We start from the raw sequence: 26,169 nt of genomic DNA, 5'->3' as shown, positions 1-26,169 counted from the left end.
GCTCTGTGTCCATTTACAGACGCAGGCTCGGCCCCGCCCCCTCTCTTCATTGGCTCACTGGGTGCGATTGACCATGGCTCCCTCTGCTGTCTTGGCCAATAAGGAGGGGGAGCCCCTTGAGAAGAACTGAGGCTTCCATGCACATCTTTGGAGCGAGATCGGTAAGTATTAGGGGGGGACTGAGGGTGCTGCAGAAAGGATGTTTTTTGCCACCCCTGAATGCCAACCTAAATAAAGCAAGCAGCCACTCGGGCTATAGCCATTCCATGGCAAAAGTTTAATGGCACGTCCCATTCAGCAGATGGTACCACCGCTGAACATCACCTATTCAAGTGAATGGAGCCGCACTGCCCAATGCACGCGTTTTAATGCGCTGATGCATCAATTTGAGGATTAAAACAGGTTGTCAGGAGATGACATCGCCTCCTCACCACTTGTCAAACGCTCTCTGAAAAGTGATTCACCACAGATCACTTTCAAAGGAGAAGCTACGCTAGCCACACGTGAACAAGCAATACAATGAAATTGCCGCTGTCTGATCTGTGTTTTTTTATTTATATGCATTATATTAAAGGGTTAGAAATACTGAAATTTATCTTGATAAAAAAAAAAAAAGAGAGAAAAAAAGCCAGCATAAGATAAAATCTAATTGTTTCCTTTTTTCTGTTTACAGTCTGGCAGTAGCAGCCATCCCTGAGGGACTGCCCATTGTGGTAACTGTAACACTGGCGCTTGGCGTGATGAGAATGGTGAAAAAAAGAGCCATTGTGAAGAAATTACCCATTGTAGAAACACTTGGTATGAATCCCAAATGAAATTAGCATATCGTGTTCTGCATTTTATGAATCCCTTCAGGCCTAGTGTACTATCTGTAGTCTTCAATGCTGCTGAAAATGAAGATCAATGACTCACTGAGTACTCAGTACTTTACAGTTATAGGGACGTAGTGTTTAAACATACATTAGAGTGTTAATATTGACTTAGAGGGAAATCTGTCCGCGATAAAACATGAGCAACTAATACAGGAACCTATGAAAAAGCAATGCAAATCCACGAGCAGTACTACATTTACTTATATCTCGTTCCTCTCTTCGATTTACCTCCCAGGTGCATGTAGGCTTTTTATGGATCCGCTCTTGAAGGAAACCTTTACCTCAAATAACATGGAGGTTGCCAATGTTGGCTTGCCGTTATGTAAATTCTTGCTGCCCGACTGTCATTCTCAATCGGTCACTAGCCGAGGACAAATATGCTCTAAAGACGTCTTGTTTCTGACTTTTCTGAGATGTGCATTTGCACTGACGCAAAGTATTGAAGCCAAGAAGTCTGCATAACAGCCAAATCCATGCGTTACTATCCAGCCTCCAGCTCTCAGCTCTGCCTTGAGAATGGCAGCGGTGGAAGTCAAGGTTGAAGAAGCGGCACCTAAATGGCGTGACTGCGGGTCTGGATGGGACAGTGGCTCAATCTGGACCTAGACAGCCATCTGCCATTTAGTGATACCTGCCCTGTACTTGACTTTAAACTAACCCCTATACTTGACTTTGAAGTACCTGGAACCCTGTATTTGTCAAATTACGTATAGCGCCAATAGTTTATGCAGCGATTTACAATGTATAGGGAGGACAGCACAATTACAGTACAATTCAATACAGAAGGGGGTGGCTCAGGAACAGTTGTTAGGTGGGTGTGTGATAGATAGGTACCAGTTTACAATGCAGTAGTTGATCTGAGAAAGGGTTGTAGTGGCTGTCACATTAAATCGAAATTGTTCTTTAAAGGTATTGCACTCTTTCCAATGTGTTTGTTACTTGGTATTAGTGTAGTTCTATTCCCTGTTTATTTGCCTTAGCTTGCAATGATGAGCTCACATGTTGTGGCTGCAGTGTGTAGAGTCATTGCTCATTGGGTCCCCCATGTCCATGCAGTAAATGCAAATTTAAGTAATTTAAAGTGTTACTAACCCAGGACCCTGCATTCACTATATATAGTCTCCCACAGTACACAGGACATGGAAATGCAATTATTTTAGTACAGTGAAACCTTGGTTTAACAGTAACTTGGTTTGAGAGCGAGTGTGACTCGCAAGACAAGCAGAATTCAAGCTAAATAAGCCTGCAGTACCTCATTTGGCCTGAGGTACGGGGGCGCAGAAGCTGAGCAGAGCTGAAAATAGGCCTGCAGTACCTCATTTGGCCTGAGGTATGGGGGCACAGGAAACAAGCCAAAGTGTCCTCTGGCCTTTTCGGCCAGTTTTGGCACCCTGCGGCCCCCCCACCTATGGCCGCATTCGGTATTGCATCCCATTGAAGTCAATGCGGAACAAATTATTTTTGTTTCCATTGACTTCAATGGGAAAACTTGTTTTGATATGTGTGTACTTTGGATTAGGAGCATACTCCTGGAACGGACTATGCTCATAATCCGAGGTTCAACTATTATAAACTGCTAAATACCCTTTCTCATCAGCAGTATATAGCAATATTGTGACTCTTGTCCAGCCAAGCTCTGGTTAAAGCTTATAGGAGGTGTTTTCTGACTGTCAGCTGATTGGTCCTGTGCTGATCACATGCACTCTCCCAAGAAATAAAAAACCTTTCTAGCCATACACAACAAAATGTGCATGTGCAGCCTGACTCCATAGACTGTTATCAGGAAATTATCAGGGGACAGTAGGAGGAGGGGAGGCTCAGAGAAGACAGGATCAAACAGCCTTTTTACACAATACAGCGGATTAACCCTTAAGGTTCCACAGTGGGCCAGATTCAGCAAAGAATTACGCCGGCGTATCCATAGATACGCCGGGTAAATTCAAAGCTGTGCCGGCGTATCTTTCTGTATTCAGAAAGCAAGATACGCCGACATTAGCCTAAGATCTGACTGGCGTAATTCTCATACGTTGTCGTATCTTTGCATCTGTGCATTCTCACGCTGGCCGCTAGGTGGCGATTCCGTCGTTTTTGGCGTAGCATTTGCAAATTACCTAGATTACGCCGATTCACAAACGTACGTGCGCCCGGCGGTAGTTTTTGACGTCGTTTGCGTAAGGCTTTTTCGGCGTAACGTTGCTCCTGCTTCTATGAGGCGCACGCAATGTTAAGTATGGATGTCGTTCCCGGCTTTGATTTTTGATTTTTTTACGTTGTTTGCGTAAGTCGTTCGCGAATAGGGCTGGATGTAATTTACGTTCACGTCGAAACCAATACGTCGTTGCGGCGTACTTGGGAGCAATGCACACTGGGATATGTACACGGACGGCGCATGCGCCGTTCGTACAAAACGTCAATCACGTCAGGTCATCATAGATTTACATAAAACACGCCCCCTTCCACATTTGAATTACGCGTGCTTACGCCGGCCCCATTTACACTACGCCGCCGCAAATTACGGAGCAAGTGCTTTGTGAATACTGCACTTGCTCCTGTAAGTTGCGGCGGCGTAGCGTAAATACGAAGCGCTGCGCCGCCGTAACTATGCGCGCCCCTACCTGAATCTAGCCCACTGAGTATAACGAGCATACTTTACTGCACATACATACTGATTTTACTGTTGAGGGTTTAGTAACACTTTAATTGCGGTAATGAGAGAAAAGTGAGAACAGAAAAGATACAGAAACCGATTTGAAGACCGTTGTTTCTCCCTGCTGTCTTGGATTACAGTCTGTTATGGCTACCAGGAAACTGGCTGTACAAAACAAAAGCAACCAATGTTGCCAAATGAAATATTACTTTTGGCAACAGGCCATAAAGTGTTGTGTAAATGAGCACTTCCAATCCTCAAACAATCTGTGAAATCTTTGTGATTGCTCCACAGTTAGAAAATGTATACAGTGAGGTGGTGAATTAGAATTTGCTGTAGGTGTGGAGTACATCCTTCTCCCAAAGACCATTGTTATAAAAATACAGAACACGCACACTGATCGCTAGTTGGCTTTTTAATGTAAAACAAGAAGGATTCAAATGAACTTGTGAGCGTATGCTTGTGTATTGCATTTTTGGTTAGTCCTGAAAAGAGGATCGCACTCGATCCTGGGGCTGTCATTTGAGGATGGGTAGATGTTCTTCACAGTGAGACATCTGCTTGTCTAAGACCATCAAAATGGTGGTAGATGGAAAATGTGTTACTTTAACAAAGTATTCAACTTTTTTCAGCTGATCCTCCACCATCTTGTGGTTTTCTAACTATGGTGTTTACATGCTCTGTAATCGCACAATTACTTTGAACCTTCTCAGGGTCTGAGGCTGTGAGCGGCATTGTAGCCCAAGCAGACTGTATAGCTAGGTAGAAAATGTAAATGTTTAAAGCCTCGTACACACAATCTGATCCCATCGGACAAATCTGTGGAATTTTGCGCGAAGGGCATGGCCATGAACTTGTATTGCATACAAGCAGGAAAATATTGTTGGCCAACATACACAAAACTATGTTTTTCAGCTCTTTAGCGCCACCCTTTGGGCAACTTCTGCTAATGTTGTCTTATGGTGAGCATGCGTGTTTGTACTTTGTTTTTTTTTCCGACAGACTTCTGTACACACGATCGCACAATCCCACATTTGTTGTCAGGAAAATGTAAAACATGCTATCCCACGTTTGTTGGAAAAGAGTACCGCTCCAAGCCCTGCGACCTATGCTGTGCTCCCGCCCTGTAGTACTGGCAGGTGCAGACTCTGCGCTGATCCGCGGAAAAAAGAAATGTTACTGGACTGCCGCACTCTAATAGGCGATTTATTGAAACAAAGGATAAAATCCAAAGCTGTATAACATCCAAAAAATCATGCAACACTGCAATCGATGGTAAAAAGTGGAAATAGGGTACAAAAAAGCTAACATGTTTCACATCATGGATAGATGCTTAGTCATAGCTTTTGTTTCAATAAATCGCCTATCAGAATGCGGCAGTCCAGGAACATTTTCTTTTTTCCACATCCCACGTTTGTTGTCGGAAATTCCGACCAACAATTGTCCGATGGAGCATACAAATGGTCGGATTATCCAACAACATCCTGCTAAATTCCAAAATAACGATGGCAGTTATCACTTCAGAGCCACTATTTGCAGTAGCTATTTCTTGCTATAGGAACTTTACAGGACAAACATTAAAGTGGATGTAAACCCGAAAATGTTTTTTTTTTTTTGATGTCGCAATGTACAGTAAAAGATTTCCTATCATCTGAGCCCGGTCTTGCTACACAGAGTTAATCCAGCTCTGAGCAATCCTCTTTTGTTGTTCAGTGAAGTAAAACGGACTTACAGAGAAAAACCTTAGTCCGTTCCGCCCCCTGGCTGTGAGTGACAGGTTATTTACATATCTCATGCACTAGCCTGGAGACAGGCATTATTTTTTAATTCCCACCCCCACTCTTTTTCTGAAGTCATGTGGTTACTTTTCTGGATTTTGACTGGGTGTTAGTGATCATAGCAGAATTTGGTGTAAGGAATACACAGGAAAAATGCATGTTGACAAGGGGAGTGTAGAGGAGGGCGGGGAGACTACTGACATCACGACTCCACCCACAGAGCTCCAGACAACAGACCCATCCACAGAATCTGCAGTTTTTCAGTTCTTATAACAGACAGAGGGGAGACATTTGACAGGTAAGGATACATGCAGGAGGCATGTATATCCTTATAGATCAGCACTATGGCAGTAGTTTAGAAAGGATGAGAGTGGCTTTACATCCACTTTAATACACAACTTGTGGGTCTCATCTCTGGCCAATATTCAATTCTAATTCAGAGCCGTCACCCAGCATCCCCCCAATGCTTTACAGGTACTGCTTCATTGATTGGCTGGGCTGAGAGCATTGCAGAGAGTGGTACTTTTGTTTGTACTTTATTTGATATGTTATATTGCTCTGGACTGTCTACTGCCTGTAGTGCTTTGTAGCCACTTTCAGGCATTTCCTCACCCTTCAGCTAGATTAATGCTCAGAGAAGCTGTGCTTCATTAAACTGCTGCAATGGTGACCAACATTTACTGCCAATGGCTTTGTATTCAATCCTATCACTTATTTTGTCTGTTCCTGCCTCAATAAGAAATAGCGCTTAGTATCTGGCATTTACTACCCCACACTTTCCGAGGCTTGAAAGTGCAAACAGTTGGCATGGTGTCAGGAGGAAGACATTGATTCACAGTCCATGAAGATACCCGATGATTTTACATCAAACCGATGATTTCATAGCACCTTATTGAACTCCTAGTAGACTTTAAATCTTAATACATGAGCTGTTTTTATGTCTTCCACAGCTCTTTGAATATTTGTTTGCACTACTTGGGTTATTGATTGCTGTAGATGTCTAAAAGAAGGTTGTTTATTCTGCAGAGTTTATCGATTCGTAATTCAGACACCTTAAGAACAGACTCTGAGCCTGCATTGCAGTTGTGTGTTGTGCTCACCCTGACAGTTCTGCAAACTCCTTTTTTGTTAACAGGATGTGTTAATATTTAAACCATAAAAGCAATAGGACCTCAACAGTTCTGCACTCATCTTAAACCGGCCGTAGAACATTCAAATCTTTATGTATGAACAGGCTGAATGTACTGATGGATCAACTTGGGTACAACCAGCCTGCCAGATTTTACATGCGATTTATTGATAGTGGTTTATATAGGTCCCCCCCCCCCCCCGCTTCCCCTGCTAGGAGAACACAATGGCTCTGCATGAGGGATTTCCATGTCAACACTGTTTGTGTTGATGGTGGAATTGGTTGTAGGAAAGAAATTGGCTCCGTCTATGGCCGGCCTTAATGCTTACCGTGACACTGCTTTTTGAATATTTTAACCACTTAAGCCCCGGGCCAATATGCTGCTAAATGCCCAAAGGCGTTTTTACAATTCGGCACTGCGTCGCTTTAACAGACAATTGCGCTCTCGTGCGACGTGGCTCCCAAACAAAATTGGCGTCCTTTTTTCCCCACAAATAGAGCTTTCTTTTGGTGGTATTTGATCACCTCTGCGGTTTTTATTTTTTGCGCTATAAACAAAAATAGAGCGACCATTTTGAAATAAATGCAATATCTTTTACTTTTTGCTGTAATAAATATCCCTCAAAAACATATATAACATTTTTTTCCCTCAGTTTAGGCCGATACGTATTCTTCTACCTATTTTTGGTAAAAAAAATCGCAATAAGCGTTTATCGGTTGGTTTGCGCTAAATTGATAGCGTATACAAAATAGGGGATAGTTTTATTGCATTTTTATTAATTTTTTCTTTTTTTTTTACTACTATTGGCGGCGATCAGCGATTTTTCTTTTTTCGTGACTGCGACATTATGGCGGACACTTCGGACAATTTTGACACATTTTTGGGACCATTGTCATTTTCACAGCAAAAAATGCATTTAAATTGCATTGTTTGTTGTGAAAATGACAGTTGCAGTTTGGGAGTTAACCACAGGGGGCGCTGTAGGAGTTAGGGTTCACCTAGTGTGTGTTTACAACTGTAGGGGGGTGTGGCTGTAGGACTGACGTCATCGATCGAGTCTCCCTATAAAAGGGATCACTCGATCGATGCAGCCGCCACAGTGAAGCATGGGGAAGCCGTGTTTACATACGGCTCTCTCCGTTCTTCAGCTCCGGGGAGCGATCGCGACGGAGCGGCTATAAACGAATAGCCGCGCCGTCGTCCCGGATCGCTCCCCGCGGGAATCTGACCGCCGCATGTAGCAGGGGGGGTCCCGATCGGACCCCCGACCCGCGGAAAGGCAAGGACGTACCTGTACGCCCATTTGCCTGTACGTGCCATTCTGTGGACGTACATATACATGCGGCGGTCGGGAAGTGGTTAAAGGGGTTTTAAAGGTTCATGTTTTTTCACCTTAATGTATCGCTATGCATTAAGGTGAAAAAACATCTGACAGTTACGCACCCCAGCCCCCCCGTTTTACTTACCTGAGCCCGTTCACCTTCTGCGCTCGCCCCCGACGTCTCCTTCTCCACTCAGCCTGGCCGTTGATTGGCTAGAGTGGATGGATTGATGGCAGCGCAGCCATTGGTTTGTGCTGCTGTCAATAACATGTTTTGTTATTAAAAAAAAAAAATTTTCCTTTACAACCCCTTTAAGCTAACAGTTTTTGCCGCTCTCTGACAGCTGCACAGGAATGGTCTGAATAAACCGTAAAGTGGTATAAAAACAAACATGTAATACTGTATATTGGCTTTTTTCCTCTCTATTACCTCACCCTCTGTATTAGAGTGCCACCATTCTGGATGATTCGGTACAGGGGCACTTTTGGAAAGCAGTATTGTTAATTTAGAGGAGGGGGGGGGGGTGTTAGATGTACTAGCAGATTTAGATACACAAACAAATTTTGTTTGGGTACAGCATCGCATAACCACGCAATTGTCATTTAAAATGTAATAATGCTGAGCCTAGGTTCACACCAGTGTCATCACTGACGTTGTATGTGATTCGCACCTGTGGTGAATACTAGTCGGTACCAATGTGCAAAGGTCTATTTGCTTTGGAAGAATAAATCACTTCTACCGTTGAGTATCCTAAGAGCCGGTTAACACAGGGGTGACTTAGCCGCCTGACAAGTCACGCTCCGCTCTATTCAATGGAACCGTTCTAATGGGAGCGACTCAAGTCGCTCCGACTTAAAAAAAGGTTCTTGTAGGACTTTGGAGAGCGACTCGGGGGGACTTGCATTGATTTCAATACAGAAGTTATTTTGCAAGTCGTCTTGAGATTGCCTTGCCGAGTCGCCCCCAAAGTCGTGCCGCCCCTGTGTGAACCGCCGGCTCTGTCTGTGTGGATGTTGCTACGTTGTGTAGTTTCTTTTTGTACATTTTAAAATGGCTTGCTTTGAGTTTGTGCATAGTTATAAAGGGTGTCTTGACTGATAAAAGGTTGAGAAACACTGGGTTAGAAGCTCATAGTGTTCATGATTAGTAACAGTAAAAATGTTAATTGTGTGTTAAGACCTTGAATATTTCACCCTCTTGGCATGCTTTGATCTTGTTAGCATTCCGCAGCTTGTCTTTTCTTAATATAATTGCAAAGCTGTTTTTCTCCCACATTCTGGATCCAGATTGGTGTCACTGTGACAAATGTTTTTCTTTCAGGCTGCTGTAATGTTATCTGCTCCGACAAAACTGGAACATTAACAAAGAATGAGATGACTGTAACTCACATTTTTACATCTGATGGAATCCATGCTGAGGTATGTGTTAAACAGGTCAATGGCTTTCTAACTTTATGAAACTAGAGCTGCCTGTTCACTGATATGATGGGGCATCTTAAATAATTAACAAATATTCCTTCAGGCTTTAAAAGCCCACATTTTAGCCGTACATTAACCGCTTCAATATCGGGCGGTTTCACCCCCTTCCTGCCCAGACCAATTTTTAGTTTTCAGCGCTGTCGCACTTTGAATGACAATTGCACGGTCTTGCAACATTGTACCCAAATTAAATCTTTTTTTTTTTTTTCCCCACAAATAGAGCTTTCTTTTGGTGGTATTTGATCACCTCTGCGGTTTTTATTTTTTGCGCTATAAACAAGACGAGCAACGATTTTGAAAAAAACACTTTTTTTTTTTTTACTTTTTGATTTAATAAATATCCCAAAAATTTTTTTTTTTTTTAAACATTTTTTTCCCTCGGTTTAGACTGATGAGCTTTCTTCTACGTATTGTTGGTAAAAAAAAATCGCAATAAGCGTTTATTGATTGGTTTGCGCAAAAGCTATAGCGTCCACAAAATAGGGGATAGATTTATGATTGATATATATATATATATATATATATATATATATATATATATATATATATATATATATATATATATATATATATATATAATTTTTACTAGTAATGGTGGCGATCTGTGTTTTTTTTATTTTTTATTACTGTGACTGACATTGCGACAGACACATCGGACACTTTTGACACGTTTTTTGGACCATTCACGTTTATACAGGGATAAGTGCTATACAACTGCACTGATTACTGTATAAATGTGACTAGCAGGAAAGGGGTTAACACTAGGGGACTGAAGGGGTTAATATGTTCCCTAGTGAGTGATTCTAACTGTAGGGGGAGGGCACTCGCAGGGGGAGGAGACCGATGTGTGTTCCTCTGTACTGGGAACACACATCGGTCTCCTCTCCTCTGACAGGACATGGATCTGTGTGTTTACACACAGATACATGGTCCTGCTATAATTGTGGGCAATCACGGGTGCCCGGCAGACATCGTAGCTGCTAGGCATGCGCATCGGGTCCCGAGCAATGTGGCGTGCGCCCCCTTGCCACCCGGCGAAGCCCAGGACGTCATATGACGTCCACCCGGTGGGAGGGAGGTTTCCCGCCAATGTAATTTTACAGTGACTCAATAGGGAAGGGGTTAATAAACCATTGCACAGACTTGTGTTATACATTCTTTGCAATTACAAGTTATTAATAAATACACAGGTTGTATTCTGAAAGGTAAATGCTGCTGGTCTCTCCTGAAAATGTTTGTGTCCTGGGTGTCAAGTTGATGTGCTGAGTTTGTTTGAGTCCCTTATCTAGGTCTTTTTCCTTGAGTGGCTGCATGCTTGTTCCAGGTCAGCCATTACTAAGGTCAGAGAATACTCAAGACTTCAGGAGATTGGCCTTTTTAGGTGAAAGGCAGCGATGACGGCACCCTTTTTTTTTTTTTTTTTTTTACAGTGACTTTCTTTAAAGGATAATATACTTAATTTTCTATCCCCCTTTCCCAGCTTCCCGGTTTTATTGGCACTGGACACAGTTTGAATTACTGCTGTCGCTTACTGAAGATCAGTGCTTAAAGTAGATGTAAACCCAATTCATGAAATTTGAGCTGGGCACATATATCTGCATTATTTTGTTATCGCTCTTTAAAGAGCCAAGTCCTGTAGCTCTCTCCTGACCTGTTCCTCTGTTATCAGCCAGATAACGCCTCACTAATTCTCTGACACATCAGATATAAGCAGCCTGACATTTCTAGCAGGGAGCTTGCCCTGTTACAAAACACCTCTTGAGAGTCTCTGCCTATGATGAGAGGAGGTGTGTCCCTTTCCTCCAATGAGCAATTTTACCTATCTTGGCTGTAACACTCTGTGTTAAACAGGAAGACAATATTTCCTAACACGGCTGTATTTAAATGTGAAGACAGCAGATATACATGTAAAATCGATGTAGGGAGATTTGGTTCATCTCTGTGTATCATCTGAGGCTGTTCACTTCACTGGGTGTATAGTGGGTTTACATCCACTTTAATGACAATTGATGTATCTAGATGCAATTTAGTCAGCCAAAACTCTTAACAGCGAGGTAGGTGGCGGTCATGTGAAGTGGCCTGAGAAGTGCAGAATTATGTTTATTTGTATTAAAATTGGAAAGTACAGAGGCATCAGTGAATTGAGTTGGAGGATATTTTATTTATCAAAGCTGACACAATAAAGAGCAGCAACCCATACTGGCAATCAAAAGTTTCTAATACTTAGAAAAGGTAATACAGTAAAACCTTGGATTGCGAGCATAATTTGTTCCAGAAACATGCTTGGAATCCAAAGCACTCTTATATCAAAGCACATTTTTCCATAAGAAATAATGGAAACTCGCATGATTCGTTCCACAACCATTCATTCATAAGTCCTTTAGTTTATAGCCCATATAAAAAGATTATAGCAATGTGACCAGGTTGTGTAACCATAAAATGTCCATCCACAAGGGGATTAGAAGCAAAATCCAGCAGGAGCTACAGAGTATAAAAGAGAAGAGGGGAGCCTCAGAGTGTAGCAGTATGGTTACATTTAATGAAGGTACAACATACGGCAGCTTACATGGTGTATAATTAGGAGACACATCTAAGTATGCAGGCATCCGGGGTAAAGCTGTCCACATAGACCATCCTCCTCACCGCCAACTCTTACCGCTGTTAGTCTGCAATCGTGACTAGGAAGACTACCCTGCAGTAGAGCGATCTGAAAGCAAGGCTTGAAACGCTTGTGAAGCGCAGTGTGGAAGGGATGACGTTGATGGCAGTGCGGAGGTCTGTCTGTGTAAAGCTTTATCCCGGATGCCTGCATACTTAGATGTGACTCTTTTAATCATCAACCATGTTGCTACACTTGGAGGCGCCTCTCTTCTCTTTTATACTCAGTTGTGACATGACGTTGCTCTTATATCAAGACATCGCTTGTATATCAGGTCATTTTTGATCCATGTATAAACCAGCTTACTGAGGTTTCAGTCAGCCAAAGCAAATCACCAGTCAAGCTTTAACTTCTGTGCTGTCTTTCTTGCTAACCCATAATAATGTTTATTTTAAAGCAAATATCATCTATAATAACATTTTATAACTTGTAAATACATATAGACTTAAAAAAAAAAACATGCATTCTATGTTAGACTTGATGACTGTTGGTCTTTTTTCAACCATACTAAGTTTTTAATACATGTTTCTATATGTTTACAAGGTATCTGGTGTTGGCTACAATCGATTTGGTGAAGTTACTGCTGACGGTGATATTATTCATGGTTTTTGCAGTACATCCATCAGCAAAGTAGTTGAAGTAAGTTATTTTTATTTTCCTGTTTTTATCTTTTTTGCCTCTAGTTCTTTACTGTGCAGGCAATCTGATTAATGCCAGGTCAAGAGTTTGACCTAGAGACAGAACTGCAGTTAAATAAATGAATTGCAACTACACATTCTCTTGTAAGACATTTATCACCATGACCCTTTTGTATGGATAATGCATTATTTATTCCGAATACCTAGATTGTCTTGTCTAGTGCCTCGGCTAGCTGTATCGCTCGCATTCATAACACAAGGTAACACAAGAATAATGTGCAGCAAGACATCCTATACTGTAGAATTTTATGTTGGAGGTCACAAGCATTCCTTGACAATACAATGGCTGGTGTGACACAGCTTTCCATAGTCCATGGAATGTTCTTAATGCCAGCCATAGCTGAGCATACTACTGCTTTGAGACCTGGATACACAGGAATGAATACAAAATATATTTAAAACTGGTGGTAATATGTTGCAATGTTTCAAAATGACAGAAAAACTTTAAGATGCACTGGCAGAAGTGTACCCATTTAAGCTTCGTACATACAGTGGGCCAGATCCACAAACGAATTACGCCGGCGTATCTATGGCTACGCCGCGTAATTTTTAAAATGCCCCGTCGTATCTGTGTTTTGTATCCACAAAACCAGATACGACTGAATCTGGGCTCGATCCGACAGGCGTACGTCTTAGTAGGTGCATATTTACGCTGGCCGCTAGGTGGTGTTTCCGTCGAGTATGCAAATTAGCTAGATACGGCGATCCACCAACGTTCGTCCGGCCGGCGCATTTTTTTAAAGTTGTTTCCTTAAAGCGGGGGTTCACCCTATATAAAAAAATTATTATTTTTTTTTTTCCCTCTAGCATTAAATTCGGCATAGTAGCGCGAGCTACAGTATGCCTGTCTGTATTTTTTTATCGCCGTACTCACTGTTATATCGTACATAGAAAATTCCGGGGAATGGGCGTTCCTATGGAGAGGGAAGGTGATTGACGGCCGGCCCTGGCACGTCACGCTTCTCCGGAAATAGCCGAAATAGGCTTGGCTCTTCACGGCGCCTGCGCATAGCCTGTGCGCAGGCGCCGTGAAGAGCCGAGACCTACTCCGGCTGTCTTCGGGGAGCGTGACGTGCCAGAGCCGGCCGTCAATCACCCTCCCTCTTGCTAGGAACGCCCATTCCCCGCGGCAGATGGAATCGTCTATGTACGATATAACAGTGAGTACGGGGATAAAAAATTTAAGACGGCATACTGTAGCTCGCGCTACTATGCCGGATTTTATGCTGAAATGTTGTTCTGCAGGGTGAACCACCGCTTTAAGGCTTTTTTTGGCGTATAGTTACTCCTGCTATATGAGGCGTATCCTATGTTAAGTATGGCCGTCGTTCCCGCGTCGAATTTTGAAAATGTTACGTCGTTTGCGTAAGTCGTTCGCGAATAGGGCTTTGCGTAGAATGACGTCACCGTCGCAAGCATTGGCTTGTTCCGGTTTAATTACGAGCATGCGCACTGGGATACCCCCACGGACGGCGCATGCGCAGTTGAAAAAAAAACTTCATTTACATCGGGTCAAGACATGTTTACATTAAACACGTCCCCATCACATCCATTTGAATTGCGCGCCCTTACGCCGCCTAAGTTATGCTACGCCACCGTAACTTACGGCGGAAATTCTTTCAGGATACAAAAAAAAACACAAAGTTACGGCGGCATACGCTACGCCGGACGGAGGAATGCGCCGCGTTACGTGGATCTGCCCCAATGAGTTTATCAAACGAATGATCGTGTTTTTTTTTTTTTTTTTTTTTGTTTTTTTTTTGCATGCTAGTCTCATTTCCAAAATGAAGAGGTTACACACATTTTCGTACGACACAATACAACTCTGCAAGTGATGCAATTGTGTCATATTGTAATATTTAGTTTCCGAGCATGCGTGGGCTTGGTCTTCAATTTAAAAAAATAAATCAAAATTTTGTACGAATACTGTGCTGATTAAATGAAAATTGTACGTTCTGTTATCGTAGGAGACATATTTTTTCGCGTTTGTCCCTTTAGGCAATTTTGCATGACCTGTCGGGGTCGGCTCTCAAGTCTTGTTCCAATGATCAGATTATCGTGCGATTGCTGTGAAAGCTGTATTTTTTTTTTCTTTCCTATTTTTGTCTGATTTGTGTGTACTAGGCATTAGACTTCAAAGGCAACATTAAATCTCAGGTTCTTGGGCAGCTCCAGCAAATTGTGAGAAAAAAAAAAATGAAAGTATGACTAAAAGATGATTTACGTAGTCAGGTTGAAAAAAGACACAAGTCCATCCAGTTCAACCACAAAATTAGTGCTTTGATTTGTATCAACCATTGTCACTATTACTTTTGATGACCTGCTTGGTGTGCAATTAAATGTAAAGAAGAGCATTAATAAAGACCTGAAATAAAGGATTCACATAAGGAAAACTATCAGTGCAACGATTTATGTTATGTTTTTGTGATTTTACTTTCAAGTAGAACCATAGGCAAAACTTTTTTTTTTCTTTGTTTTTCCATTTAGTAAAGGAGGGTTATAACTTCTATCAGATTTTTTTTTTTTTTTGCCATCGGTTTTTCGATTTTGGGAGATTTACCTTCACTTCTGCCCCATAGCCAAACAGGGAGAGGAAATCCCTGCAAATTAAGGGAACTTCTTGGGGGCCCCATTTTACTAGAACTAGTGTCCCCACTATTGGTAGTCTGGGGACAACACAAAATCTGGGATTTTCCTTCACTTTCACTAATCATGTTTAACAGGACAAATGGAGAGGGAGAATCTCCCAAATGGGCCCCATCGGGTGTTCTAAATCATCTCCACTCTAAAACTAAGAAAAAAAGTTTTTTGCCTTTTAGTTACACTTTAAGTTTTCACAGACCATGTAAAGTATATCCAAAGCCAGAACTGTATTTTTAGTTTTAATTACTGTGGGGGGTGATTAAAGTGGTTGTGTTTTTGTTTTTAAATAAACATCTCTATTTTCCTGCTCTGTGCAATGGCATTGCACAGAGCAGCCCTGAACCTCCTCTTCTTGGGTCCCCCATCGGCTCCTCCTATGTCCAGTGCCCCCACAGGACGTCACTTCCCATGGGGGCACTTGTGCATGCTCGCTTCAGAACCCAGCTGCTGCGTCCATTAACTCAACTTGCTCCATTGTCACTGGCTTTGATTGACAGCACTAGGAGCCAATTGCTCCCAGTGCCCCAGCAGAGCCACTGAGACCTGGAAGTGAGAGGAGAGAAGAGCTGCAGGCATGCACAGTGCTGACTCAAATGAAGGACTCGGGTAAGTAAAAGGGGGGGGTGAGGGGGGATGCTGATGCCTAAATGTATTTATTTTTTACCTTGGTGCAAGGAATGCATTAAAGTAAAAAGTGTTAAGGCTTTAGAACCACTTTAATACCCCTGCCATGGAGTCATAACAGAATACGGAATGCTCTCCAAAGTGAGATGAAATCCCCTGTAAGACAGTTGCTGTCACAGGAATAAAGGGGAACCTTCCAATAAGGCAACTAACATTTTGGATTCCCTGGGTGAATCTACCCTGCAGGAACACAGACAGCAATAGAAATGGGATTTCAACACTTTCATCTCTACTTTAAAACTTTAAACAACAAGTTTAAAGGGGTTGTAAAGGTACATTTTTTTTTTTTTTTGTCGAAATAGCTTCCTTTACCTTAGTACAGTCCTCCTTCACTTACCTCATCCTTCGATTTTTGCTTTTAAATGTCCTTATTTTTCTGAGAAATCCTCACTTCCTGTTCTTCTGTCTGTAACTCCACACAGTAATGCAAGGCTTTCTCCCTGGTGTGGAGTGTCGCGCTCGCCCCCTCCCTTGAGGGGGCGAGCAGGAGAGTTGGGACACGCTCTACATTGCAGATGGAGACAGGAGCGGTGTGTTAGTGGGCGTCCTGACTTAGTCCAAGGGAGGGGGCGAGCATGACACTCCACACCAGGGAGAAGTCCTTGCATTACTGTGTGGAGTTACAGACGAAAGAACAGGAGGTGAGGATTTCTCAGAAGAAATAAGGACATTTAAAAGCAAAATCGAAGGAAGAGGTAAGTGAACGTGGACTGCACTAAGGTAAAGGAAGCTATTTAGGAAAAAATAAATTGTACCTTTACAACCCCTTTTAAGCTTTAGATATGCTTAGGGATTTTGCTATGGGACCCAATGTAGTAAACCCCTGATCTGAGTATAGTTCTATTGCATTTCTCAAATCGGATAAAAGCTTGACTTATGTCTTGTGAGCCTGAGATGATTACTAATAGATGGACATTTACGATAAAATAAAGAAAACTATGATCCCTCCTATCGTCAAATGCTTACTAAGACGTTCATAGAAATTTGAAAAGTACAGCGTGTAATCTACACCAGTGACGTGCTTACACTTTGAAAACTTCTATTAATACTATAACGATATTATCTAAATATATAAGTAGATATATTATTAAGCCAAGAGTGTGACTATATTTATGTGGATGCTCCCTTTTTGTATGCTTATTTTTCTTATATATTTTCTGGTTACAGGCAGGATGTGTGTGTAACGATGCAGAAATAAGAAATAATACATTAATTGGCAAGCCAACAGAAGGGGCTTTGATTGCGCTGTCTATGAAGGTAAATTATTGGCTCCCGCAAATTTAATTTTTTTTTAAAAACGCTACTGTGGCATTTTAAACTTCAGGCTTGTTTTGCAGATAATTCTTGTATTACCAGTGTGCTAAGACATAACATTTGTTGCAGCTAATGTTAAACTGTACTGAACTGTATGCATTAATTGCCTGCCAGGTATTTACTGAGTAATTACTGGTAATTTACTGGTATTTACTCTGAGTTCAAAAGGGAAGCCACCACCCCCCACAGCAGGCTTGAGTCATAGATAACCATGGTTTACTGTTTTACGAGTCTGGTAAAAGAAAACGTTTTCTGCCGCTAATGAACAACTTTAAAGGCCAAGTTCACCTTTACATAATAAATGCACATGTTTTTTGCAGGTAAAAATGTGTGTTCTTTTTTTAAAATGGGAGCCTGGAAAGCGTTGCAATGTCAGGCTCCTGCACACATTTCCTACAGCATTGTTGCCGTACCTCTATATGGGCTGTCATTTTTAGAAATGTAGGCAATGTGAATAAACTATCATGGAAAAACGCATATGGGAGAGTCAAAAACACACTGCACACCCCAATAATGGCAATTGAAAAATTGCAAAAGTTCCCCACTGGGTTTTTTTCATCAGCAAAGAGAGTACATGGGTATTGGTTTGTAAAAAAACAAGTTCTTTTATTACAAAAAAAGTTTTTTACATGGAATTGTTAAAATATGAGCTCTGGTTTTTGTACATGCAGTACTAGAATTAATAGACAAAATATATATTTACAAATGGTACATTTGTAGGTCATATTAATACCATGGGATGTATTTCGACCCCTACAGTTGCTGTCTTCTTCAGGGAGTTTTTATTCTCTTCTAGGAATACATTAAAGTACATTTTTTTTAGAAATGTAGGCAATGTGAATGAACTATAGGTGTGCTGATCTGCGCATTAACAGTTCATTCAAACTACAAGTACGTCTGCCACGGTGGCTGAAGGTACTTGTAGCTTACGCATTCAGAGGAAACTGTGAATTTATGAATGACGTAGCTTTTTGGGAGGTGCTCAACCCAGCTGCACTGCTTTTAAAAAGTGACGGCAGTTGTAGAGGGAGGAACCCCCTGCCTGGGAGAGGAAATCCTGGTGGGGGGGGATAAAGTGCAGTTGCTGGAACATGTTGCATGGTTGCCATAAATAAGCGTGGAATATATAACATATTCCAAAGGTGAACTTCTCCTTTAACCACAACTGTCCCTATTTTAGTTAGTGGTATGCTTTGATTCTCTTTTTGGTTATTTACTGGGTTCCTAATGGAAAACATACTCTCTTCACATTCCACCCCAAAAAATATATATATATATATTTTTGACAGTTGATTAGGATGGTGTCTTGGGTGGTAGATATGTGCTAGGGCTAAGGTTTTCAACGAGTACGTGTTTACCACATGGTATACTTCCTAAAAGTACATTTATTATACTAGTATACAATTTTTTTTTATTTTTTTTTGAAATGCTAAATCATACTTTAAACTGACCTGAACAAATGCTGCAGCCTCCCGTTTGGAAAGCATTGCTCTCGTAATCCCACTAACGCAGTTTATCATTATGAATGTAAATGTGAAACATGCAAAAAATATAAATTTAGCCTTTAAAGGCGTTCATTCATTAGTAAAATGCAGTATTCACGCATTTCCCATTTATTTATTTATATATATATATATATATATATATATATATATATATATATATATATATATATATATATATATATATATATATCACGCAAAGTTGAACTTGGCTTTTAAATTCACTTTAACAGAGTCACAAAATCTGTGTGGGGGTGAAAGGGCGGAATTAGACATTGCTTTGTGTCTTTTAGTAATCTATTAGGCCTGTTACAATCCAGTGTAAGCTGCATCTTGCTAGTTTATGTATGGCAATTACTAAAGTCTGAGTCGAGTTGTTTCTGCACGTCTACCTATCTGCTAAGGTCTAAGGTTGGCCTTAGAATGTGGTAGAACTACCTAGGACAGACACAGGTGTTGAAATTTCTGTTAGAATCCTCAGTGTAACAAGGTTATGCAAAGGTGACTGGGCTTAACAAACCGGACTTGAAGTAGGTGTAAAGTTTATATAAATAGATCTATAAATATATCGAGAGATATATATATATATATATATATATATGTATGTATGTATGTATGTATGTATGTATGTGTGTGTGTGTGTGTGTGTGTGTGTGTGTGTTTTTTTTTTTTATTGTTATTATGGTATTGCACAGAGTGGCTCCGAACCTCCTCTTCTGGGGTTCCCCACTGTCACTGCTCCCCTTATGCATGCGCTTGCTATAGGGGGCGCTAGGATTGCACAGATACATAATTTTTTTTTTTTCTAGTAGCAATACTTGTGCTCAAGTACTTGCCAATACAGTGTACTGTTACCTTTGCGGTGCGATTTGAGCCCATACAGAATGTATGGGCTCAAAACGCACTGTAAATCGCATACAATTTGAACAGGAATGCTGTGCGATTCCTGTCCAATTAGCATGTGATTTCCCAGGCTGAAGTCACTACGGCAAGCCTGGGTTCACACAGGAGCGGTGAAGGAAATCGCATGTGATTCGGACAGGAATTGCACCGCATTCCTGTTCAAATCACATACGATTCTTTGCAGTGCGATTTTGAGCCCATTCCGTTTGTATAGACTGTGTGCATCCATAGACTCGCACATGCTGCTGATGGGTCACCTGTAAGAAGAGAGGGGAGAAGAGCTGCTGCAGAAAGCCCCAGTGCTGGACTGAACTTAAATTGGATAAGGGTACAACTTTTTGTGCAATGCATCTTTTGATGTTTTTTTTTTTTTTTTTTTTTTTTTTATATATACATATTTTTAGTTTTATGAATTTACACGTAATGTATGAGTTTTTCATTCATCACTGTAGCGCCTGAAAAGTCCCTCAAATAATTGTGTTGGTTGGTACTTCTACTCTGCATGTCTTCTTTCCTCTTTCTTCTACCTCTTCTCGGTTTTACACTCGTACCATCTCCTGCATATTCTGTAATCCTAGGTTTCATGGAGGCACTTTTAGTGATTTTAGAATCTGAATTGGCAAGCATTATATGGCACACATCTTTATTTTATTGATGACCATAATGAAAGCCAAGCCGTATGCTCATGATTGTCATGGTTGGTTCAAGTCTTGATAGTGCTTTCCCATTGCCAATTTTGCTACTTTTCCTGTGTTTCTTGTATGCCTAATGCTTGCAAGTGTTACAGGAGAATGCGCAGCTCACGGGAAGAATTTTTACCTCAGAGCTCAACATAGGCAATGTTTTATATATCCTACATGGAGCAGACCAAATGCCAATTATTATTTACCTTTTTTTTTATATTTTATGTCCACCACAACAAAGTGGGCGGAAATTAAAACATTTTTATGTCCGACACTGTTACAAAAAGCCGAGCGCATTAAATTACCTGTCGGCAGCCCGGGCTCCCACTGGTTTCACTGGCCACTGTCCTCGTTTAACCTCTTCATCATGGTTCTGTGTGAAGCAGACATTGATCGATGGCTCAGGCAATAGCGGCCAGTAAGTGCTTCTGCCTCACACTTGGCTGTGGGAAAAGAAAAAAGGAAAAAGTCTTCAGCTGGTAGCACCTGTAGGGAGCCCACAACAGTGTGCAAGTTAAAATGTCAGCAATTTAACAAGCAGAAGTTTGGAGCAACAGAGTCTTTTTTTTACGCTCATGCTCTTCTATGGGATGGCTACATATGCAATCAATTGTATTTGACACTATAGACTGGCTACATACATAACCTAACTTGGCTGAACAAATCTACTAAGATTCATCAGCAGTTCTGCCTAAACAACGGACTCTTCCCCCAGTATTCTGGATTGTTTCTAAAGATGATGGTTGTGCATAGACCATAACCTTGTGTATAAATTGAGATTTTCCTAGCTTGTGACGGAAAATATTAGTTATATGAAGACAGGAGGCGAGTATCTTATGCATTATCTTTCCTTTAATAATGCCCACAGCAGAAATACAACTTTAGTGGATTTTAGTAATAATAAAAGAACTTTAAAAACAAACTACAAGTCCCAGCAGCCCCTTGGGCCTATCAGCCAATCACGTGGTCCTTGCCAGTATATAAGGGGCTGCCCCTTTAATCACTTCCTCTTTCTTGGAGCGAACTGTCCAAGACTTGAAACCGCGACTTCAATTCCAACTAGTCTTCTGACCATCAACGATTTGGATTCGGAGAATCGAGTAAGTAGAGGTCCCAACGGGGACAACAAAGGAGATTCCTCCGGAAATTGCTCAGCCCGTGGCTCGCGTGTTGCGGTCCTCAGTAACCTGGAACAATATGAGAAAAAAAGACCATGATAGGGTTGGGTCGGGAGGGAAGATACTCGCCTCCTGTCTTCATATAACTAATATTTTCCGTCACAAGCTAGGAAAATCTCAATTTATATATCAGACAGGAGGCTCATATCTTATGCAAGTTCAAAGTCATACATAGATATAAATACAATAACAACCAAGTATACGTCTAATTAACAACCGAGTTATAGAACCGACATAGATACGTGTTCCTCCGGTCTAAAGTAGAATTGGCGGAAGGTGGATTCGGAAGACCAGTCCGCCGCTCTCAGAAGGTCCGAAAGCGAACCTCCCGAGGTGATTACCTTCGTAGCCATTGCACCCCTGGAAGAGTGTGCACCGAATCGTGTAACGTCAATCCCAGCCAAGCCCATGGTGGATCTAACCCATCTGGCCAGAGTGGCCGAGGAAACCGGCAGGTGTGGGCCGACGTAAGAAATAAGAAGTTGGGATAGAGACGGAGACCGAAGCGGGGCCGTCTGCAATTCATACGTCTGTAAACAGCGAACCACGCATAAACGTGGATGTGATGGGAAAAAGGGATAGAATACAGATTGTATCCCTGTCTTTGTTCTACGAACTACTGAAAACTGTACGCCTTGAGGTGAGAATTGGCGTCTGGATATGTCCAGGGCTCTCACATCGGATATGCGCTTGATGGAGACAAGGCATAAAAGGACTGTAAGCTTGAAGGACAACAGTTTTAGCGGAAGAGCGTCGTTATCTTCCCATGTAGAAAACATGTTCAATACCCTGGAGACATCCCAGGTGCTTTGATATCTGGGGCGAGGGGGACGTTGGAACCTAACGCCTCGCAGGAGACGACACACCACGGGGTGTTTGCCCACTGGAAGGGAATCTACCGGGGAATGGTAGGCCGAAATCGCAGAGCGATACACGTTAATGGAGCTATAAGATCTCCCGGATGCAAAAGAATCCGCCAGGTAGTTAGCAACCATTGCTACAGGTGCGTGAACGGGATCAATTTTCCGTTGATCACACCAACGTACCCAGGTTCCCCAGGCTGATCGGTATGCCGATCTAGTCCCGGGGGCCCAGGCCAGGGCGAGAAGGTCCCTAGCTGTTCGTGAAAGGTCGCAATCTGCGCCTGACACCCCGAAATCAGCCAAGCGAGGAGATGAAGGTTGTGATCCACGACCAGAGGGTGGGGTTCTCCTGCAGGATTGGAAAGGAGGTGAGGAACCCGGGGAAGCAGCCTGGGAAGATCTACGGTCATTCCCAGGAGAAGGGGAAACCACGGTTGTGTTGGCCACCAAGGAGTGATCAGCACAACTGAAGCCTGCAGGTTTGCCACCTGCAATAGGAGTCTGAGGATCATGGAGAAGGGAGGGAACGCATAGTGTGTCCCTCGCGGCCAAGCCTGCCGAAGGGCATCTATTGCCAGGGCTTCGGGGTCCGGCCTCCAGCTGTAGAAGCGAGGGAGTTGACAATTGAGGCGGGATGCGAACAGGTCCACGGAGAAGGGACCCCATAACCGGAACAGAGAAAGGAATACCGTCCGATCCAGTCGCCAATCGCTGGAATCTGTGAGGTATCTGGAATTCCAGTCCGCGATCAAGTTCGAGGCACCCGGGATGTATTCCGCCAGAGGAACGACGTTGCGTTCCAGACAGAAGTGCCAAAACTCTTTTGCCAGGTTCGCCAGAGCTTTGGATCTGGAACCTCCTAGGCGGTTGACGTATTGGACTGCGGTTACATTGTCCATCCGCAGCAATACGCAACAATTGGAGGTGTTCGGAAGGAGACTCTTGAGGGCGAAGAAGGCCGCCATGAGTTCCAACGCATTGATATGAAGCAGGGACTCCCCTGCGGACTATGTCCCTCCTGTGGTGGATGTTCCGCAGCGAGCCCCCCAGCCGTGTCGACTCGCATCCGATTCTATAATGTAATCCGGATTGGAGCTGAAGATGGTCTTCCCGTTCCAATCGATGGCGTGACTCAGCCACCAACGCAATTCTACTATTGCTTCTGCATCCAGAGGTACTTCGTCTGCATAGCGAAGACCCTGTCGCAGGTGGAGCGCTTTGAGTCTCAGAAGGGCTCGGTAATGGAGGGGAGCCGGGAAGATGGCCTGAATAGAGGCCGATAAAAGTCCTACTAATCGGGCCAAACCGCGTAAAGATACTCGCCGTTTGTACAATATGGCACGAATCTCCTTGCGGATAGTAGTTAGCTTGGCTTTGGGTAAGCGAAGTATAGAGTGTTTGGTGTCCACTAAGAACCCCAAAAACTCCATCTCCTGAGAAGGGGTCAAGATGGATTTCTCGTGGTTGATGATGAAACCTAGTCCCTGGAGCAATCTGACGGTCCAGGTGGCATGGGTCATCGCTTGGTGGTGAGATCGGGCCATTATGAGGAGGTCGTCTAGGTATATGATTAACCGGACGCCCCTGCTCCGTAAGGCCGCCACCACCGGCTTCAACAATTTGGTGAAGCACCACGGGGCGGAGGAGAGTCCGAAGGGGAGGCAAGTGAACTGCCACAACCTGTCTCTCCAAAGGAACCGCAGGAGGTGTTGGGAAGCAGGATGAATGGGGACTGTGAGGTAGGCATCCTTCAAGTCCACCTTTACTAGCCAGTCCTCGGGGCGTAACAAGTCTCTCAAATAGTGGATCCCCTCCATCTTGAAATGTCGGTAGACGACATGTTGGTTGAGGGTCCTTAGATTTATGACGGGGCGAAATCCGCCATCCTTTTTTCTTACTAGAAAGAGGTTGCTGAGAAACCCCGGGGAGACAGGGTGAACCTCTATCACGGCCTGTTTGGTAAGAAGGGCCTGAAGTTCTAGGTCTATGAGTGTTGAACTTTTGTTTGAGAATTTGATGGGTTGAGGCATTACATTCATTTCTGGCAAGGAGTACAGTTCTATCTGATATCCTGCCACCGTGTTGAGTATCCAGGCGTCTGCCGTAATCGCAGACCAAGCGTGGATAAAATGTCTCAGCCTTCCCCCCAAGAGAATGTGACAAGGATTCGGGTGTGTGACACTCACCGGTATTAGGTCTTGAGCGGGGGTAGCCTCTCCCTCCGCGTCCTCTCCAGGGTCGTCCGCGAGGTGGGAAGAAGGGGGCTGGTTGCGCCACCGGGATTGGGTAGGATTGTGGAGCCTGGCTGTACTGAGCGGGAGCTCTAAAGTATTGCCTGCCTGCGGAATAGCGACCGGCAGAACGGCCCCTGTTTCTGCCGGCCCTAGGAAAAACCTTGGTTGACCCTGATTTCTTCAGGGATGATTGGGCTTTGTCCAAACTGGTGTATAATCCTACCATCTTATTAATGTCCTTAATAAGTGAATCGCCAAAGAGCATACCTTCGGCTGAAGGGCCCGGTTCTGAGTCTGCGAGGTGGGCCAATTGAGGGTCTAACCTCATCAGTATGGAGCGGCGACGCTCCGTGGAGCAAATGGTATTGGCGGAGCCTAGTAGGCACACTGTTCTCTGGGCCCAACCTCTAAGTTGGTCCAGGTCTACAGGGGTCTCCGTGGAGGAGGCCTGTTCGGCAATGTTCAGTATTTTGGTGACTGGGCCAAACAGGTCAAGGATTCTATCCTGAATAGATCGGAAAGATCTTTCAATCCCCTTTTTGGAGTATTTACCTTGTTTGGTAAGGTACCTGAGAAGTACCGGGTCTACCTCTGGGGTGACTACCGTCTTTTTCGGGATATAGGGACGGGGGCACTCCGCCCTCAGCTTACTGCGATTATTCTTATCTACGGACCTACGGGCCCAGTATTGAATATATTGGGCTACCTCCGGGAGGGGAGCCCATTCGCCAGATCGGGGGTGAGAAATCCCTTCTGGGTCGAAGAAGGGTTCTCCCCTGGCGTCTAGGATAATTTCGCCCTGGGTTACAGGGGTGGCGTTGTCAGGTGGCGCCATATGCCCACTACCCTCATAATCCGTATCTTCCTCAGACTCATAGGCGTCTGACGCCTCAGATCCTGTGGACGAATCTGATGTGTCCACAAAGGAATCTGGTTTAGTCCGTTTGGCGGACTTCTGCCTCTGCTTTTGCTGCTCCCCGAGGCTCAGGGGTCGGTGAGAGTCTGGTAGGGTAGTGGGTCGGCAGACCGGGTTGGGTGCTGCCTGGGGCACATTATTTACTTCCCCTGCCGGGGAGTCGTGTGTTGTGGGAACATGTTTGCGCTTGTGTGTCGCTTTGCCCTTTGTGGGCGGTTCACCACGGCCTGGGGGTCCAGGCATGACAGGTGCAGTCAATTGTGATACCGGGGCGGAAGCCATGGCTATTTGCACCGAGTGGTTTATTAATTCCTGTATCTGGGCAGCAGTAAGGAAAATAGGGTTCTGGGGGGTAATATTTCCCTCAGCTGGCATGGCAGTGAATTCAGAGCAATCCTCATCAGCCATGATGGTTTCTCAACTAAACTTGGGAAGTGCAGTTTAGGGAAATATATAACTATTTATGCACTCAGCAGTAAGCTCTCAGTGTTATCAGCAGATACTGTGGGTATCTGACAGGAGATAAGCCGCTGAAGGGGTTAATTGATTTTTTAAAGAAAAAATATCTCTATTTGTGGGCCGCAGGGGATACTCTGAGACGTCCTACCGTACCGCCAGGTCACTCCACACTGGAGCCGTGGCGTACGATAGGAAGATCCCCCGTT

General features: G+C 43.4%; 1 protein-coding gene across 4 annotated transcripts in view; it reads left to right on the top strand.

Annotated features, from left to right (window-relative positions):
* ATP2C1 (ATPase secretory pathway Ca2+ transporting 1) overlaps positions 1-26,169 on the top strand; it is a 144,840-nt gene that overhangs the window by 88,064 nt on the left and 30,607 nt on the right. For all 4 annotated transcript variants that reach the window (XM_040353044.1, XM_040353046.1, XM_040353043.1 and 1 more), the window contains 4 exons: positions 674-798; positions 9,070-9,167; positions 12,430-12,525; positions 17,079-17,168. In XM_040353044.1, coding sequence (XP_040208978.1) covers positions 674-798; positions 9,070-9,167; positions 12,430-12,525; positions 17,079-17,168 — 409 coding nt within the window. The remainder of the gene's footprint in view (positions 1-673; positions 799-9,069; positions 9,168-12,429; positions 12,526-17,078; positions 17,169-26,169) is intronic.

This window comes from Rana temporaria, chromosome 5, assembly GCF_905171775.1.
Source record: "Rana temporaria chromosome 5, aRanTem1.1, whole genome shotgun sequence".
Taxonomy (NCBI): Eukaryota; Metazoa; Chordata; class Amphibia; order Anura; family Ranidae; genus Rana; species Rana temporaria.
This window is presented reverse-complemented; position numbering and strand designations above follow the sequence as displayed.